Source organism: Xiphias gladius, chromosome 12 (genome assembly GCF_016859285.1).
Source record: "Xiphias gladius isolate SHS-SW01 ecotype Sanya breed wild chromosome 12, ASM1685928v1, whole genome shotgun sequence".
NCBI classification, from domain to species: domain Eukaryota; kingdom Metazoa; phylum Chordata; class Actinopteri; order Istiophoriformes; family Xiphiidae; genus Xiphias; species Xiphias gladius.
In genome coordinates, this window is record NC_053411.1 from 5,099,626 (window position 1) to 5,117,859 (window position 18,234).

Consider the following 18,234-nt stretch of genomic DNA (forward strand, 5'->3'; position numbering starts at 1 on the left):
GCGGGTCCCAGTGCCTCAGACAATGAAGCCATGACAAGGAGTTTCCCCCCTGCCATTAACCTCTGCTGAGCTACTCGTGAATGCCCCAGTGCTTCAAGAGCACTGCCCAGCTACCACAGAGGCCTGCATGGACCTGCTCCTAGTCACTGGATTAATATCAAAACCTCCAAAACCTATTTATTTTACCTTAAATCACTGAGACAAAATGGATACATGACTAATGACCACCAAATGCTTTTTATTTGCTCTTTGGTTCTTTCTCAATATATATAATTTGAAATTTGTAGGGCATTAAACACGATGGAAAAAGAGGTTGTCGGTGGGGAATAAAGAATGATGTATGGTGACCATATGAATAAAGGTACTGCAGAGGTGAAGGCAACAAGGGAATGATGAAGAGGAGCTGTGTATTGTTGGGGATGTGTAGAGACAGATGGATACACACAGCCCATATGGCCTCTCTCTTCATACAGCTGGTCGCTCTGGCTCTGCTATGAAAAAGTTCTGCTCGTGCATGTTATCATCACAAAGTCAGGCTTCAGTTATATCTGATGAGTATTATCAGTGAACTGACGTGAAATTTCAAAATGTATAGATGTAGGTCACTCAGTAACTGGAACAGTCAGTGCTGTATGGGAGTGTGAAAGATGAGTGTTTTTGCTCGAATAGTTCCTCTCTGGCTTTTTTCACACTGTAGCTAAAACTGTCCCAAGTCAGATTTCTTGTCTCATGTGTCAGAGGAAAAGGGTGGACAAAATTCCATGAATACCTGTACAAAATCATGCAATCCAGAGCAACACCTACTGAAAATTATAAGCGTCACCAGTATAGGGTTCCAAAGCTATTTGATTAAATTTAATTGTACCGTACACAGTTAAGGAAAGTAACTAAGTGTGTGCTTTACATACGCATGTCCATGCTATGCTACTTTGTGAGTCTGCTCCACTACATATCAGAGGGAACTATTGTACTTTTTTCTCCACTACAATTACCCGACAAAAGCATATAATTAGTATTTATGACGTAATGGGTTGTCATAGATTAAAATGCACAATAGTATAGTAAACATTAAAATGAACCCCACCTTGACGAACAAAAAGTGCTGCTTACACATCCATGGATAAATGAAAAAATGATCTTGTAATACATGTATCAATAAAAAACTGTGGGTATTCTGCACAATCATTGCTTTTGCTTTTGATACTGAAGTATGTTTTTCTGCTAACACTCGAACCTTAACTGAAACACAAGTTTAAATGCATGAATTTTTGTGGTAATGGTATAGCTTTAACTTTTAATTTTACTTAAACCTGCATTAACTGATTTTATGGCCACTTGGGGGCAGTGCAACAAGTTTAACACTGGCATATCATCACATTATATGGCTGCTTTGTTATATTCTAACTTTAATTAGAATATAAAAAACAGAGGCTCACTGACACAGAACAAAATTATCGCTTGACTCATGTTTCTGGCCAACTGGTGAATGTAAGCCTATTATTCACTCTCCTTTTAGTTCTGTTTTGGTCTCCACCAACTCCCTGGTGAAATATCTGTGTTTTCTGGCTGCTAAATGCTCCACTATGTTCACTTGCTTGTCGTTAATTTGGTCTGTCTGCAGTTTGGTCCTGGGAAGCTAGTGTAAAGTGAATCTATTGGGCCTTTTTTGTCAGATGAAAACGGCTGCCAGCTGTGGATGCTAAAATGCTCCGTAGAGTTGAGGGAAACTGCAGATTTGGTGATAATTCTCTGTAGGTTCGAGCAACCTCCTTCACATCACATAGTAATTTTATCCATTGTAAATACAAAAACAATGGTTAGTGCATGGCTAGTGTAAGTAAAAGTTAATGTTTAATATTTCTACATTGTGGTATTTTTTATTTTAGTTTTGAATACTCTCCACTGACCGTACAGTTGTTCATATTTCCATGTGTAGCCCATGTATCTTGTACTTCTGGCAGTGAAAGTTTTCCTGAGCCTAGCATTAACATGGAAGGAACACAATGAAATGTATTTAGAACAAGCAGAAATGTTTTAGTACCTCTGAGTATTTTCTACATTACTGTCAGTTCATATTAGATTAAGAAATGGCCCCAGAATAAATACAAACATTGTAAAAAATCCGATTTCACTGAAAATAGATTCTTTAAAAGGATAGAGTGCAGTTAAAGGAATGGTGAAATAAAGAGGGGGGAGGTAAACAATTTGAGAGGGTAGAGTTGACTGCGAAAGGGAAAGGTTTCAGGACGAGGAGGTGGAGGACAAAGGGAGAGATGGGAAATGACAGCAGAGAGGTAGAGGACAGAGCTAGGACAAGGACAGCAGAAAAGGGACACATCAAGACAGGGGTAAATATTCTGAATAAAAGAGGTTAACGGGGTGACCGAAAGCAAGGGGTGAGGAAAGTTGTGATGGTGGAGGGGAGAGAAAAAGGCAAACCACAAGAGAGTCCAACAGACACAAATGGCCGGACAGGGAGCAAGATAGACTGACAGGCAAGTAAAAGCTGTACAAGTGAGATGGGGGATGGGGGTAAAAGGAGATGGAGGAGAGAGCTGGAAGAAAGATGAGCATGGCGGTGGTTGTTGCTCCCAGCGGAGACTTTATGTTCGGTATGAGTCTGGGCCTGTCAGGCCATCCTTCTCCCCCTCTCCCCTTCTCTCCCTCTCTCCCTCCCAGCATCCTCCTCTCCCCTTTTCTCTTTCCTCCTCTCAAGATAGTGACAACAATCAGCCGTGTTTGCTATTACTAGTGCAAAGATCCAGCCTGTCCTGTCAATCAAATGCCCATACTCTTACCCTCAAGGAGTTTGAGAAGCCCTGGCCTTGAATGCAGATTCACGTGCACTTTCAGATTCAGATTCTCATGTGTTGTATGGACACACACCAGCAAGCTTTTCATGGCATGTATGAGAAGGTCAAAGATGCTTTGTCTTTTTTATCTTTTTAAAAAGTACCAGCTTTTCATCCCAATTTAAACTCATTTTTAAGCTTAGGTGTCAGCAGGTGCCTCATTTTGAACAAAACTCCATCTACATGCTGTATGATTTTATGTAAATGCAGATAAACTGATGCTTTGCAGTGACTCACTCCTCTATTCTCCTTCTCACCTGTATTATCATCTTGTTTAATCCTCCCGAAACAAAAGGCTCATGTAAGGACAAAAGGACATTTGCTCCATCATTTAGCTTGTCACTCCCAATCCATTCTTATTTATCTTGTGCACAACAACTCAAAATCCACAAACAGTTTAAGGCATTAGAAGTGTTTTATTGCTATTTACAGTAAATTATTTTGCAGAAACATATGCATTTAACCTTGTCTTCCCCCTTCTCCATCTCTACAGAGTGGCTCCAAAGTGTTAATTGGGTGATCCTTAAATATCTCTCATGGCTAAAGTGAGATGTTTGGCTGCCTGCCTCTTCACCAAGGTAGGTGAATCTACACTCAAGAGAGGTAAAGGGTCATCTCTCTTCAGGAAAGTAATTCCTGTTTAATATTTTCTCTTGTCCTGGCAGGAGCTGCTTTCACTGCTGCAATGTTAAATGTGTCTGGAGGTGGGAGTGTTTTGTCTGGATACAAAAAAAAAAACCAAAGAAGGGAGTAAGGGATTTACCACACTTGAATGTGATCAATTATTCATGCTGCGTGTTTGCAAGGGAAACACCACAGTGCCTACTTCAGTAATCAAACGTCATGTACACAGATCTTTATCGTGTCTTAAAGCTGAACTGAAATTTGAATTGTTCTCTCTTTTTATGTGAGAAAAATAAAAAACAATAATGACTGCAGTTACTGTGCATATATTTCCGCTTTTTAAAAAAAGAATGAAAACATTTTTTGATAAATTTGTGGAAACAGTTTCTAAGTTTCTAAAAGCTAGTTAGCCTTGCTTGCTAATTCTAACACTATTTCGCCATTAGACATTACTTTTCATTTATATTATTTCAACTCACTCTGAGTCATTGGCAGCTCCTGCACACTCAGTGTTCGCTACACGTAATACGAAGGAAAGCCATCTAGCTAGTGTTATCTGTCTCTCTTTCTTGGGTATGGTCACTATGACTGCAAAAACAAACAAACAAACAAACAAATAATGACAATATAATTTAAATTTCTTATTTGATCAAAAATTGTAATGACCTTAAGGTACACGTAAAAAAAAAAAAAAAAAAAAAAACATGGACATATATGTATTGAATTCTTATTAATTTGACTTTAAAATGTGTGTTCATTGGTGCTTTTATTAAAGCACCCAGGGACCCCATGAGGTGGCAAAGCAGCCTAAACACTGCATTTCTACCAGTGAGCCCTTGTCCAAAACCTTGCTGTGTAATTGAGCTACATCTTCAGCGGGACTGCTGTTCTGTAGCTCTGCCTGACCTTTGACCTCCTTGCACAGGAGACAGGGAAAAGAGAATTTCTCTATGGGCATCAGTGACCTTGACCAAAAATTGCTTATGGGACTTTTTCGTCCTCTAATCACTTCCTCTCTCCCTCAAGGCCATGTCTACTGGCTGATTTGCCGTATACTGTTTCATACATGATTAAACAGCAGACCAAAAGCAGAATTCAAGATCAATCACATTAGTTACAAAATGTGTGTGTTTCAGGCTGTTTAATTAGCTTGCAAGATGAACTGAGTTCACCGCAAATATTTAAAATATGAATAAAAGGTGTCATCGTTAAATTAGATTAGATGATTAGATGAAATTTCTGCCATTCTCATTGGGCAAATGAGCAGTGGTAGTATAGGACTGGAGATTACAAATAAGAATAAAACAATCAGAAACTACTGTAGATTAAAGATTAAAGATGAGGATTACATGAGAACGATGCAACTGATAAATAAAGATAAATGACGGGTCTTAGGAAGGCCAAGACAGAAGAACTACTTTTGTCTTTTCTCTGAGCCATTACTGGCAAATGTACAGCAGGGAGGTGGCACTTCATTTTCAGATCCCTTAAATAAGTGTTGTAATTATCTGCTTTTCTGTGTGTGGTTGCAGAGGGGAACACGTCTGCCACAGAGGCCCATGAAAGATTGATGCTGGGTAGCCATTGGAACACTGCCGCAGCTACTATGAATTGCCACAAAAAAGATAAGGAAACACCTCTCCCACTTGGTTAGCCTTTTTGTCCTGATGCTTCTGGAGAATACTCTATGATTTGAGCTTTTGAAAGCAATTTGTCAAGTTTTAACTGTCACTTTTATCTCCTTGAGAATACATTTATAATACTACTTTGCAACAGCAAATACATTTTACAGGAAACATAATGCCACCTGTGTTACGTTATTAATCAACAAAATCCCAAAACACTGTTAATTTTTCAATTTGGTATTCTGAAAGTATTTGCAAATCATTCACTTACAATATAGTTAATTTGTTTTTCTACAATACCCCCTCTTGCTATACAATATGCCATCATAGCAACTAAAGCAGGATTCAACTTTTTCATGGTTACGTTTAGGCCTTCACAGTTAACATTAGGGAAAGATCATCTAGGTTAAATATTGAAATATTCTCCCATAGCCCCACAGTGCAGTTTCCACTACAGAAAGCAAATGAAAATTTTCTACCCATGACTGAAAATGGCACCTGTACTAAAATATTTCTGAAATCTCTACATTTTCATGTTAAAATTTTATGTTGAGGATATTTCTTCGACCGCCTCCTAAAATTTCCCTTACCCTTCAAGGAATGACGTAGGGGCCTCGTTCCATGCATATGCGAAAAGTTCCATATGCATTCTTCTCTATCTCTCACTCTGGTGCTCACATTTGGATAGAACAAAAGCAGAGCAGGTAGTATGAGTTAAGAGGGTAGAAAATTCTTCCTCCTCTCCATTGTCCGTCCTCGTTTGTCATCTCAGAGGGATTTTCTCGAATGGTTTTCTTTTTCCCTTCTCTCTCTCTCTTCTTGGTTCTTTCCCTTTGTGAAAATGGGTCACCTTTCTTCTGTCAGGAGAATGCCTGGGTAAGTATAACCCCTATATCTGTGTGTGTGCATTTGCATGCAGGTTTTTACAGTCTAGAGGGGGTTCCAAGCCCTGGAAAAGTCATGTGCAAGGACCATTTTCTGAGGCTCATAAGAGGGAAAGTAGTAGAATCATCCTATATGTGAAACATAAAGTAATGAATGTTTCTTATTACTGCAGATGAATATGTAGCATTAGTTTTCTATGTGGCTAATCAAATGGCTTGCTTGGTTAGCCCAAACCCAAAACTGGGCCATATTCAAAGCCTCCATTGTGAAGGCGTCTGTCAAGCTGAACAAGGAGGCCTTGTGGGCAAGGATGGCCTGGGGGTCCCCTAAAGCAGCAGATGGGTACCGGAAGGCCAGAAGGACTGCAGCTGCAGTCCTTCACAGATGCAAAAACCCGTGCGTGGGACGAGTTTGAAGAAGCTATGAAGAAGGACTTTCGGTTTAAGTTCTGGTAAATCATCAGATGTTTCAAGAAGGGAAAGCAGGGCTTTGCCCAGGCTGTGGGAGAAGAACTGTTGACTGACTGGGGATATTGTTGGCGATGAAAGGACCACTTTCAGGAACTCCTGAACTCGACCAACTGTCAAACTTCAGATCCAGGAGGAGCAATGTGGATTCCAATCTGGACGTTGAACAGTGGACCAACTCTTTACCCTTGAAAGGTTACTTGAGGGGTCATCGAAAGTTTGCCGATCCAGTCTACATATGTTTCGTGGACTTGGAGAGAGCTTACAACCGTTTTCCCTTGTGGGGTGTTGTCTGGGGCCCTACAGTAGTATGGGGTACCATGGCTGTTACTACGAGCCATCCAGTCTGAATCGAGTAGCTGTCTGAAGTGAAGGAGTTGAACTATTTTGAGTTCTTGTTCACAAGTGAAATTGAAATGGAGCATGAGATTGACAGGCAGATTGGTACAGCGTCAGCAGTAATGCAAGTGGTGTACTGGATCATTGTGGTGAAGAGGTAGGTAAGCTGGAAGGCCAAGAAGAAGTTTTATTTACCAGTTGATCTATGTTGCAACCATCACCTATGGTCATGAGCTTTGGGTAGTGGCTGAAATGAGTTTCCTCTGTAAGGTGTCTAGGCTCTAGACAGGATAAGAAGCTCAGAGATCCAGGTCGGCTGCTCCCTCACATCGAAAGGAGCCAGTTCCATTCCCTTGGAGGTTTTTCAGGCACATCCAAAAGGTAGGAGACCCCCAGGTAGACCCAGAAGAGGCTGGAGAGACTATATATCATCTGGCCTGGAAGCAGCTCTGTATCCCACAGGAGGAGCTGGAAAATGTTGGTGGACGTCTGGATTAACTTGCAGAACCTGCTGCCACTGCGACCCAACTCCAGATAGCATCAAAAAGATGGATGGAAGGATGGATGGATGAATGGTTAGCCTGTAAGTAAATCCCTATGCAGTTAGCTACAATAGCTAACCCAGGGGGCTAATTTATGTTTTTACTTTTGTTTGGACTCATAAATAAGCATTTGAAATGATCAAATTTAACTTTATTTAAAAAGCTTTAGGAGGCTTATGCTACTTGCCCGATTTATGCTGTTTTGCTGGACTTTCCCAATCTCCAAACCTCTAAAGGTGCAAAGCTAGCATGACCCAGTCAGAATGGCCACAATAATAAGAATAAGACGAAAGTTGAAAAATCCTGAAATTTCCCATTAACCACAGGTAGAGATTTGATGAGATCACTGTTGGGACATTTTCCCTCTTCAAACATGAAGTTAGAAAACTCAGGTAGCAACAAGAACTCAGTCTAAGCCAGACTTTCCAACTCCTTTATGTCATGTTATTTAATTTCTAGGCCGAGAAGGGCTTTGAACTTGAAGAAACAAGAATTCTGTTACATCTCACTGCAGTTTGTGGTTGCACAAAGTGAGAAGCTGATAGAATTAAGGACAGACGATAAGTAGTGTGCATTTTTTTGTCTCAACAGAATGATTTTCACATACTGGATATTCAGCAGAGGGATGACTTTTTGTATATTAGTGTCTTTGTTCTTTCCAGGCTGATTTTCCATTGTTCCACCTGATAGAAACCCTGTATCTCCCCTCCTTGTCTCTGACAGTATGCATGCAGGCAGCGTTAGATGGACTTTGAAGTGTGCGCACCAATGCACTTCAAACAAAATCTCACACACTTTGCCTGCGTGCCAAGAGGAAAAAGGCAGAAAAAAGAGCTTTTCTCTGCATCATGATAGAGTGTACTCTGATCCATCCCTCTGTCTCTTCATCGACTCTTCCATGTACTTCTCAAATCTGTGGCTTGGCTTTACCGTTTCTCTGCACATCAATGCGAAATAACTCTCAAGAAGCTTTGTATGAGCTGTTTCACAAGTTGTAGCATACAAATGCTGCTGTGACCGAGAGCGGGAAAGTGTTTGATGCGCAGATGCATACAGACAGCATGTACAGTGTGAGATCAGATGGCATTACATCAGCCTCTCACTGTCATTGTGTGAGAAAGAAGAAACCAGGTTGGGGTGAAAAGACTTGGTTTCAGATAGTCTCAGATGACAATATTGTGTCATGTGATGTTGCTGTGTGTATCCATCACAGTGTGCTTAGGTGTATGGGCTGGTGTATCAGGTGACTTAATTGCTATCATTATACCATAGTAACAGGACCTATCCCTAAAGAAAAATGACATAATACGATCTTTGAGTTTGTCCAATTCATAATAATTCATAATTTTCCTTTCTGTTATGAAACCTACTTCACGTTGGAATAACGTTTTCAAATCCCAACTGCAGTGAATGCTGTGAAGTATATGTCAACTAGTTGACAGTGAAATTTAGAGTGAGTGAACACATGGTTAAAACTTCTGAAAGTGATAACTGCAGAATTTAAGTTGACCAAACTTGAAACTGATCAAAAATAAATAAATAAATGAACATGAGATTTTATGGTATACTTTGGTATGAAGTAGACAAGGAGTGAATTTTAATTTATACTTTTTAAGTCACAACGTAAAAGTTTTTACAGTGCACAAAATAAAGCTGGTATCTGCCAAGCTTGTTAACTAACAAATAATGAATATACCCATCTGAAAGGTGAATCATCATAAGAAATTGTGAATTATTATTAATTATTATAATTATTATTGTGAATTAAGTGTCTTTTAATCTGCTATTAATACATGTTAATCAGTTTGTCTGGCGTGTACTGTAGTGGTTGACAATGGCTATAAAGTTTATGCAAAATGGATTTTGGGTAAAGCAGATGAGGTGCAAATACTTATATTTTCTTACACTGCTTTTGCTCGATTCAGAAGAATAAATAATAAATGTAAAGGCCTATTTCTTTCTTCTGTCTTCTGTCACATCAAGTTATGTGTCCACGACTATCACAGGTCAGTTTGATATTCATCTAAGTTCAGACATATTTCTACTTTACCTTCATTTCAGCAAACACCATAACAACATCTCAAATGCATGTGTAGTTGTCAAGCACTTGTCTGTACACTGTTTTTAACTAAGTACAAGCAAATACAAATTCAGCAGTGGGCTGGCAGTTTTTCCACCAGGAGTCCTGTAATGAAATCACAAATTAGACCTTTAAAGTTATATCTTTACTGTATGTGCTGACCGTACCGAAGTGTAGAGGTAGCCCTCGCTGTTCATGGCGACATAGAGCCCTGTCTTGGTGCTCTGGATGGCCACTATCCTGAGCCCCACAGGAATCAAGTTGAACTGCACTGTAAAAAAAAAAAAAAAAAAACAGACAGGGAGGAGTGATGTTAGAGCAATCATTCTTTCTCTTAAATGCTCATAGAGCTTCCTGATGGCATAAAAAGACAATTGCTTTCCAGCTGTCTCCTATTGCATCCTCCCTGTTGTACAGTATATCTGTCAAAGGCAGGAATAGGAAGTGTGTGGAAAAGACAAGGAGTGAAGGAGGGAGGGATTAGGTGAAGCAGATTTAGGAGGAATAAAGTCAGGTTGCTGGTACACCGGAGGGCAGACAAACCCGGGAGTGACAGTACAGAGAATTCCCCTGCAGGAGAGAGAGAAATAGAGACAGCATAGCTTAGCAGAGAGATTTAAGAATACAGCACATTAGAAAGTGACATCCCCTGAGACTGCTTGAATTCATTTCCTCCATCCCGACACAGTAAACAGCACTTTGTATTGCACTTCACTGAATCCCCTCCTGTGGAACCTTGGATTTCTTATGCGCATAGCTCTCCATATAAACTATCTTCAACCTGGCCACTGGAGCAGCACTCAGACTGTGTATTTATGTGTGTGCATGTTTGTGTGTGTGTGTGTGTGTGTGTGTGTGTGTGTGTGTGTGTGTGTGTGTGTGTGTGTGTGTGTGTGTGTGTGTGTGTTAAAATCTGTCATCACAAGTACGGGTTGCCTACATAATGTATGTTCCCATTTTTTTGTTTCTGCATGCAAGTATATACATATAAGCTATGCATTTCTGAACTTGTCTGTGTAATATGTTCAATATGTATATGTGCATGTGTATGCACTTGTGTGTTTGTCCTTCTCGTATCTCTTGAGTGTGTGCTTAGCGTGCCATCCAAACTGGTGGTTTATAAGATGTGACAGGGATCAGAAGGACAACTAAAAAAAGATGAGCTTCAGAAGATTTATCATGTAACTATCTTTAGAAAAGTTTGACTCATATCTGCTATTAAACAACAAATTGTCATTTTTACCTCTTTTTACATTTTTGTAGGGATTAAACCAAAGAGATGTGACATGCTAATTAGTGACCTTTAGAGGTGCTAACCCCCCCAGCCCCCCCCAAGGTCCACTTACTAACGTCTTTTGGAGCTTTCAACTGCGAGTTCATATATTAGTTAGGCTGCTTAGCTGTCATGGACAACTCAGTAAAATCCATCTGCTTATGAAGACCACAAGACACAGTTAAAAGCTCTGCAAAAAGGTAGTGAGGGGACCTCGATTTATTTTTCTTCATCAAACTCTATTTTAGATATATACTGTTTATGTGATATTCTTATATGAGTGAGGGGGTATGAGCTCATTGTCTTACTGCAAGACACTTATGGGCTGTGGATGAAGCCAAGGCCCCCAGGCCACCCTGCTGACAAATCCTTGAATCTTCATCAAAGTCTATTCTATTTTTTATTCTATTTTCTCCCATTTTGATCAGGACATAATTGACATGCTCACTGAATACACAGCAGACAGATCCCTGGAATCATCAAGCAAAGGTCTCCTCACTTTCATGAGATTAAATTCTAAATCAGCTCATGGTTGCCTGCAGTCATTATGGTCCTACTCTCTGGAATTCTCTACCACACAAACTCTTCTTTTAAAAGCAGACTAAGATCTTTTTTTTCCCAAGCTTTTAGTTAGGTTTAAAGTGTGTGGTTAATGGGTAACACCTTCATTTTAGAATCAGTATCATTATTGTTATTCCTTTTTAATAATAATAACAATAATAATATCACCTTCTTCTCCTACTCTCTGTAATACCTTCTTACCTTCTACTTTTATAAATTGTCTTATATGTAAGGTTAATGTAATGTTATATGTTTTTGTCATATATGATTTTACATATTTTTGCTTTTATTTTAAGCATGTTGAGTTTACACCTGTCGTATGAAATGTGCTACATAAATACGCATGACTTGACTTAATGCCTGATTCAAAAGTTTTGTTTACCTTGCTTAAGTCAAATTCACATGACTGCAAAATAAATAATTGGCTAACAGTACTTTTGATACTTAGTAGTAGATACAGCTTTCTTGGAATCAGCTTCTGGTTCAAATTCTTGGAATACTAAAACTAGCATCTTGTAATGCAGTTTGCAGCATAGGTGAGTGTTATTTCTTTCGATTTTTTCTTTGACAAATTAGAAGTGTGCATTATAAAGTGTCGGCCTGGTTGTCAAAATGACTGATTCCTTATAAAGATGAAAAATTAAGTCTCAGGTGCATGTTTTAGATTCATGGAGCCATTAGTTGCTATTAGACGAATCAATTTCAAATCAGAAGTTCTGCCAACATAATGGATGGTAGTTAAGTTATCATGTTGATATAAAGTCAGTGCTGGAGATACAAAGTCAACCTTCAAAAAAGTTAGTTTTTCTGAATATTAGTGCAAATTTTGCACTAATAAACTAATGCAAAGATCGGGTGCCACGTGATCTTCCACCTCCATTTTCATTTTTAGTTTGGATATGTGTGGTATAAGATGGAAGAAAGTCTTAAATTTTCACTTTCATCACCAGTGAGTGTAGTCAAATTTGACTATCTTTTCACATTAAACAGGAAGAATGTCCATTGTCCATCAGTCCAGTGTGAATGAAATAAAAATAGAAAAGATAGTGTGTGTGTCCAATTTGAAGGTGCAAATGTCAATAATGAAAACTGCACATACATCTCACCCCCTCTCTTTTTCTCCCTCACCCTCACTCTCCATCCTAAGGCCCTTGCTTCTATTTGCTCGATCGATGGCAGCATCTCAAACAGTCGGTTTCGCAAATGAACAAGGTGTCACCAAAGACCATGGCCGGGATGACAAATAGAGCAGGGCACACATCGCCTCCCTCCTTCTTGCCCTCGTCGACTCTTGTGTCTCGCTCTGTTACATACACTAGTACCTTCGCTGCGGTGTTGATGACCCCACATAACCTGCTGCACATTGAGACACACAGAAAAAACACGACCACCACACATGCAGCACTCTGCTGCCCTCAATACTAAAATGAGAGTTTCTCATGTGCTTTCTGCATTGTTTACACCAGGGATTAGCTAACTGCGCTGAAGTCAGCCGGTATGGGGACCACAACAACGGACATCCCCTGAGGGATCAGGAGAAAGACACACAGAGGTTGCAGAGGAGGAACATAGTGATGAGGGAAGAGAACTGGGTCCAGACTACAGAGACTGGTGGGGAAGAGGAATTAAGAGTCATTTCTCTTGTAGTGTTATTTGTTTCACAAACACGTGGCTACAGGAAGATATTCAGGATCCCATTGCTATCATCGACAGCTTTCAGACGGTTTCGGGTGGATTGAACATTTCTGCAGCCCAGGCATTGATCCGTTAGCCTCGGGTGTACATCCATACTACATTCCCAGCAAGTTCTCACATGCCATCTTGGCTGTTGTTTACACCAGCCAATAAAGTTATTCTGATTCTGATTCTTATCTCTGAATGTTGAAGCAGTGTGAATGTGGCTGAAGTAGGAGCATTACTCTGTATAAAAAGAGTTTGGATAGTGGTTGCTTTATTTCAACCTCTCCAAAACCAAAACACAAGAGCAAAAGTGTAAGAAAGGATAAACAGTGTGATTATCTTAAGCCCCCAGGAACAGTTTTCAGCCGATTCTATCTCTGTCTGACATCAAGGGGACATTGTTTCAAAAATTACTAAGATTTTCAATGATAACACTGCCATTGTACCAATGTATACTGCATATATACTGTTTGAGAATGGGAATCCTGACAGGTATAGCAACAGTAATGGCTTAGTGGTCAGTTATTTAACTACGTATTGTCTTCTGTTTTCTTCATCCCTCTCTTTCTCTCTCTCTCTGCATTTATTACTCTTTATTTCCCCTTCCAAGAGTTTTTTTCCATTCTTATCCTTAATCAAAAAGAGCTTTGCTTATCATATAGATCATGGAGGCATGCCATCTTTCTTTTGTTTTCCGTTTTTCCTCATCACTCCCTCTGTCCTTCCATTTGACTCCCTTTTTTCTCTGCTACTCACAGAGTGAGATGGAAGCCACTAGATTAATCAAAAGTCTTTTGAGGGAGAAACACAGGGAGGGGAAAGGAGAAGAGGGGAAGGAAATGAAGTGGAGGGAGAAGGGTGTTGCCAAATCAATCCCACAAGTCAATTTGAGGCTTGAGATCATCTACACAATAAATAAACAAGGAGAAAGTGGAAATGGGATGAGGGAGAGGAGGGGGAAGCAGTAGCAGGACACAGAGTTAAGCTGTGCAGAGGGCATCTGCAGGCCTGCACGCTGGGCTGCTGCTCTGCAGTGTTGTTTTGTGCAGCCCAGTTGGTCTCCACTGGAATGAGACGAGGATTATAGTCATCTGTGAGAAGTCACACAGAGTTTAACTTCTGGACAGGCACTGGCCATTTTTTATTCTGTTTCCTGTTTGAATGAAGCAGAGCATTGTGATGTGATAGTTGCATAGGCATCTAAAATGGAAGTCAGGTGACGTAGTATGTGGACTACCAAGTCCACATTGAGAGGTGGTTGTGGTGGACGGACGGGAAGACAAAACACAGGACTTTGTCACAGGAGACCGCTGTTTGTTTCCCGTGTTTAACTGATAGTCACCGTTCCACAACCTTAATCATGGGTTTATTATTGTAACAATGACGGGGAAGGTACTCTAACCTTAAGGAAGTACTTATTTTAAACTAAAACGCGATCTTTTCCTAAACCTAACCAAGTAGTATATGTGCCTAAACCTACTCAAACCATGACCTGTCCACAACCTTAACCGCATGTTTATTATTGTTTATTATTGATGACAACCTTAAGGAAGTACTTATTATAGTATATAGTGTACTGTATATAGTACAGGTCAGATGAATTGCAAGCTCCAATTTGTCCATACGTGCCTTTGTGTGTGTACTGTGGTAGCCTTGTGATAGACTGGGAACCAATTGTATCTGGTTCCAGTCTGGCACCAAGTGCACACAAAGACAGGCTCCAAATTAGTATATACTACCCAATTCCATATTAAATATGTCTCATTCAGAAATAATTAGCATCTGAAATGGTCAAAGCCAAAACTGCATGGCAAGGTCATAAATTATAGTCTTTATAATGTGTAGTTTGCAAAATCTAAAGTATTATATTTTCATAATCAATATTTTTGGCAAATGCTTCAATCATTCTGATTTCATTACAGTTACAAGAACTCAAAATAACATTAACATCTTGAAACAAGACAGGCCACTGTGCTGGGATCAGTAAAATGACATTTGAGTTAATAAAGGTTGATTTGCATTGGCAACAAATTAAACAGCCTCTCTCCATTCGCACACTGTCATTTGTGTTGCAAAAAAAGAGCTTTAAAGACTCAATAGTAGATTAAATGACTTGTATCTGAGCTTCATGCCTGATTTCCCTGGTCAATGACTCTGACAACAACTACCTTCATCCTCCTGTTATTTAACTTCTACCTCTTCCCCCTGGCTTTCCTCTTTATATCTGATTTCTCTGCACCTTTATCTGTCTTCCTTTGAGTCCATCTGTCTTTCCCTCTTTTCTCTTCTCCTCTCATTCCCTGGTGCTTTCGGTCTTTTAACCCTGCCTTGTCATGAATTAACAACCCTTTTCTTATCTCACTGTGTTTTTTTAATACATCGCTCCATTTTTCTTCCTTATTTGTTCCCTTTCAATTCCCCTGCTGTCTGATGTCGTTCTGTCAGACCTCTGAAACCAATACTTTTCCATCCATGTCCATTCATCTTTGTCATATATTTCCCTGCAGCCTTTTCTGTCTGTCTCGCCATCACTCACTCTTGTCTCTGCCTCCCCTCTTTTGTATCCCCTATCCTCACTTCTCTCCCTTTGGTATCCCTCGTGCTCTTCTTCTCATCCTCACGAGCGCAATCTGCCACTCTTTTACCTTCCTCCTCATCTCGTTGAGAGAGCTTTTGCTTTCGAAGTTCACATTTTTTCCGCACTGAATGCTGCAGCTCTCACACAGAGCAAAGTTTTCCTCATCTGCCTTTCAAGCAGCGTTATCGAGCACTGGGGAAAGTTAGTCAGAGCAAAAGAGCTGACTTGTTCCAGAGCACAGAGAGATAACTAAAATTTCCCTCCAACAGTGGGAGATGGTAATTACAGTGGATAGAAGTCAGGGAATCAAGCTCCTCCTTATGGCTTTTCGATGCACACATTGAGAGTCAATAGCTTTCATCTCCCTACTTTTCTGTCTTCTTTTTTTTCTTTTCATCTCTCTTTGCCTGTCAAACTGTCTGTCTCCTTGTCTCATTTGGGTTTTTTGCTTTCCTCCTCTCCAAGAAAAGGAATTCAGAAAGAGACCAAATCTAGTGACAACAACACCAGCAGGTTCATCCGTCAACACTTGCTCTGTGCATTTATTCTCTCCCTGCTTTCTTTTATGAATTTTTAATCTTCCTTTAGCTCCTTTAAGATCTGTTTCGTTCCCTTTCTATTTCCTAATTTACGTCTTTTATTTAGTGACAGAATGCTCCAAATTTCCATTCTGTCACCTGTCTCACTTTTGCTGCTGTTTCCACCATAGTTGTGGGATTCTTTCTAATGTATGTGCCCAATTTCACGGTTTGATTAACCCCTACATGGACACATACTCTCACAAATAATGGCATGAACATTTAAAAACACTGAAAACCTATTTTCTCAATTGTCTTACTAAGAGCTGTAGGATCTTATACAAACACAAAATAATCTGGTAAAGTTACAGCAGTTTCGGCTATTTCACATAAGCCATTTTTGCAATGTATTTTTGTTGCTTTGTCTGCTGTCTTCACTGATTTGAAGTGGGCAGGGTTCAGTTGGAAAAAGGTGTTGTCAATCAATTCTGTAAATAAATAATAGCTAACTAACTTTGATTGTTGCTTATGTAAAACGGGGGAACATAATAAGAGGTCACAAGCCAAAAAGGGATGAAAACCAAAACATTTTTTTTTAAACTTTTTTTTTACATTGTATATAAACTAGTCGTGAGCCATATGGCTTTAAGAGAATATCATGATATTGCAAGGTATTTTTGAGCATTTTCTTCCTGTATCTTCTATGAAGCTATTGATTGTATCAGCAGAGTCACCTTGTTCAACTTATGCCGTGTGCTACAATCACATTAAAAAAAAAAATCACACTTAGTGGCTTTAATACAGTATCACAGTAAATACTATGCACATAATAAGCTGCATACTTGTCCAATCAGTCCATTTTTAGTCATCCCAGCAGTGTGACTCTAAGGATGGCGAGGGTGGTCAGTTGGTCCACCAGTTTGGTCCAGACTGTCTTGGTGCAGGTATCAATGGGCTTGTGAATTTTGGTGATTCACTGACTTGTCATCTAGCGCCATCATCAGGCAAAAGTTTCAATATGTTAGATACTTTGGTTTATCAGTACCAGGTTGGTTCCCTTCAAAATGACCACATTACCACATAACTATGATATAACTTTGATAAAAAAATAAAAGCAGGCACTTTGGTTGAATATCTCAAGTGGATTTAAGTCTTTGCAAGCTGTGTTTCACAAGATACTGTGGTAAATGGAGACCTATAGCTGCTTGGAAGTTTGAAAGCTGCATTAAAGCCTAAATCTCTCAATAAACAGTAAAAATTAAATTATAATGGTCTTTTAACAGCACCCTCTTCCACAATAAATAGATAATAAATCTCAACTCCCTGACCATACTCTTCTTTCCTTCCATGATTCCTCTTCCAGCTTTATTACATAACAGCCTGGACGGGCCAAGAATGGGGAAGGAGAGGGGAGAAAGGAGCAGGGCGGGAGGACAGGGTGGCACATCCTCTGACCTCCCACCAGAGGGGGGAGACACAGTGATTGAGGAGCCATCAGCTGTGTGCCAGCTGCTCCTCCTGGTCCCCAGTCACTCCCTCCCCTCTTTCTCCCTTTTCTCTCTGTCATCCTCACGTTTTTCCCCTCCCTCGCACTTCCTCTCTCTTGCTCTGCCAGCCCGTCATGTCTCGCTGGCTCAGTTTTCTCTGGCGTGTTTCACCGTGCCCTCTTTCTCCTCCTCTTCTCCTCTCTGATCCTCTTATTCTCTGTTCCCACCCCTTTGTCGCTTGTTGCTTTAATATCCAGTCACTTCCATCTTCCTGACAACTTCCTCCATTGTCTAGTTATGGAAACCCTGAGGGAACGTAGTAAAAAAAAAAAAGTGATAAAAGTATTGCAAGGCTATACAAAAGCTACTCTTGTCTCTTTTTTTCCCGCTACATCCCCTCAGGGCTTCCATATGTCCCTCCAACTTTTGTCCCTACGTCAGCCTTGCCCTTCAATGCCTTCTCCTGCCTTCCTGACAGGAGAACCAGGAGGTGACTGCAGCTGGTCGAGGCCAGGTATGCCACAAGAGAGGGGACAAGAGGGGGTCAGAGATGTATTCCCTTTGTTCCTCAAGGCTCCCTCCTGGCCCCTGGAGGTCATTAGTTTGGTGTCATTAGGCTACACTGGTTCACAGCAGGTCACAGGTGTACAGTGTACATGAGGAGAGGTCAGCATCAAATCTAGTTACACAAGTTTTTGTTTTTGTTTTTTTCTCTGTCTTCTT

General features: G+C 40.1%; 1 protein-coding gene across 1 annotated transcript in view; it reads right to left on the reverse strand.

Annotated features, from left to right (window-relative positions):
* Positions 1-18,234, reverse strand: part of fgf11a (fibroblast growth factor 11a) — an 87,160-nt gene that overhangs the window by 13,766 nt on the left and 55,160 nt on the right. The window contains exon 3 of the mRNA XM_040141540.1: positions 9,582-9,685. Coding sequence (XP_039997474.1) covers positions 9,582-9,685 — 104 coding nt within the window. The remainder of the gene's footprint in view (positions 1-9,581; positions 9,686-18,234) is intronic.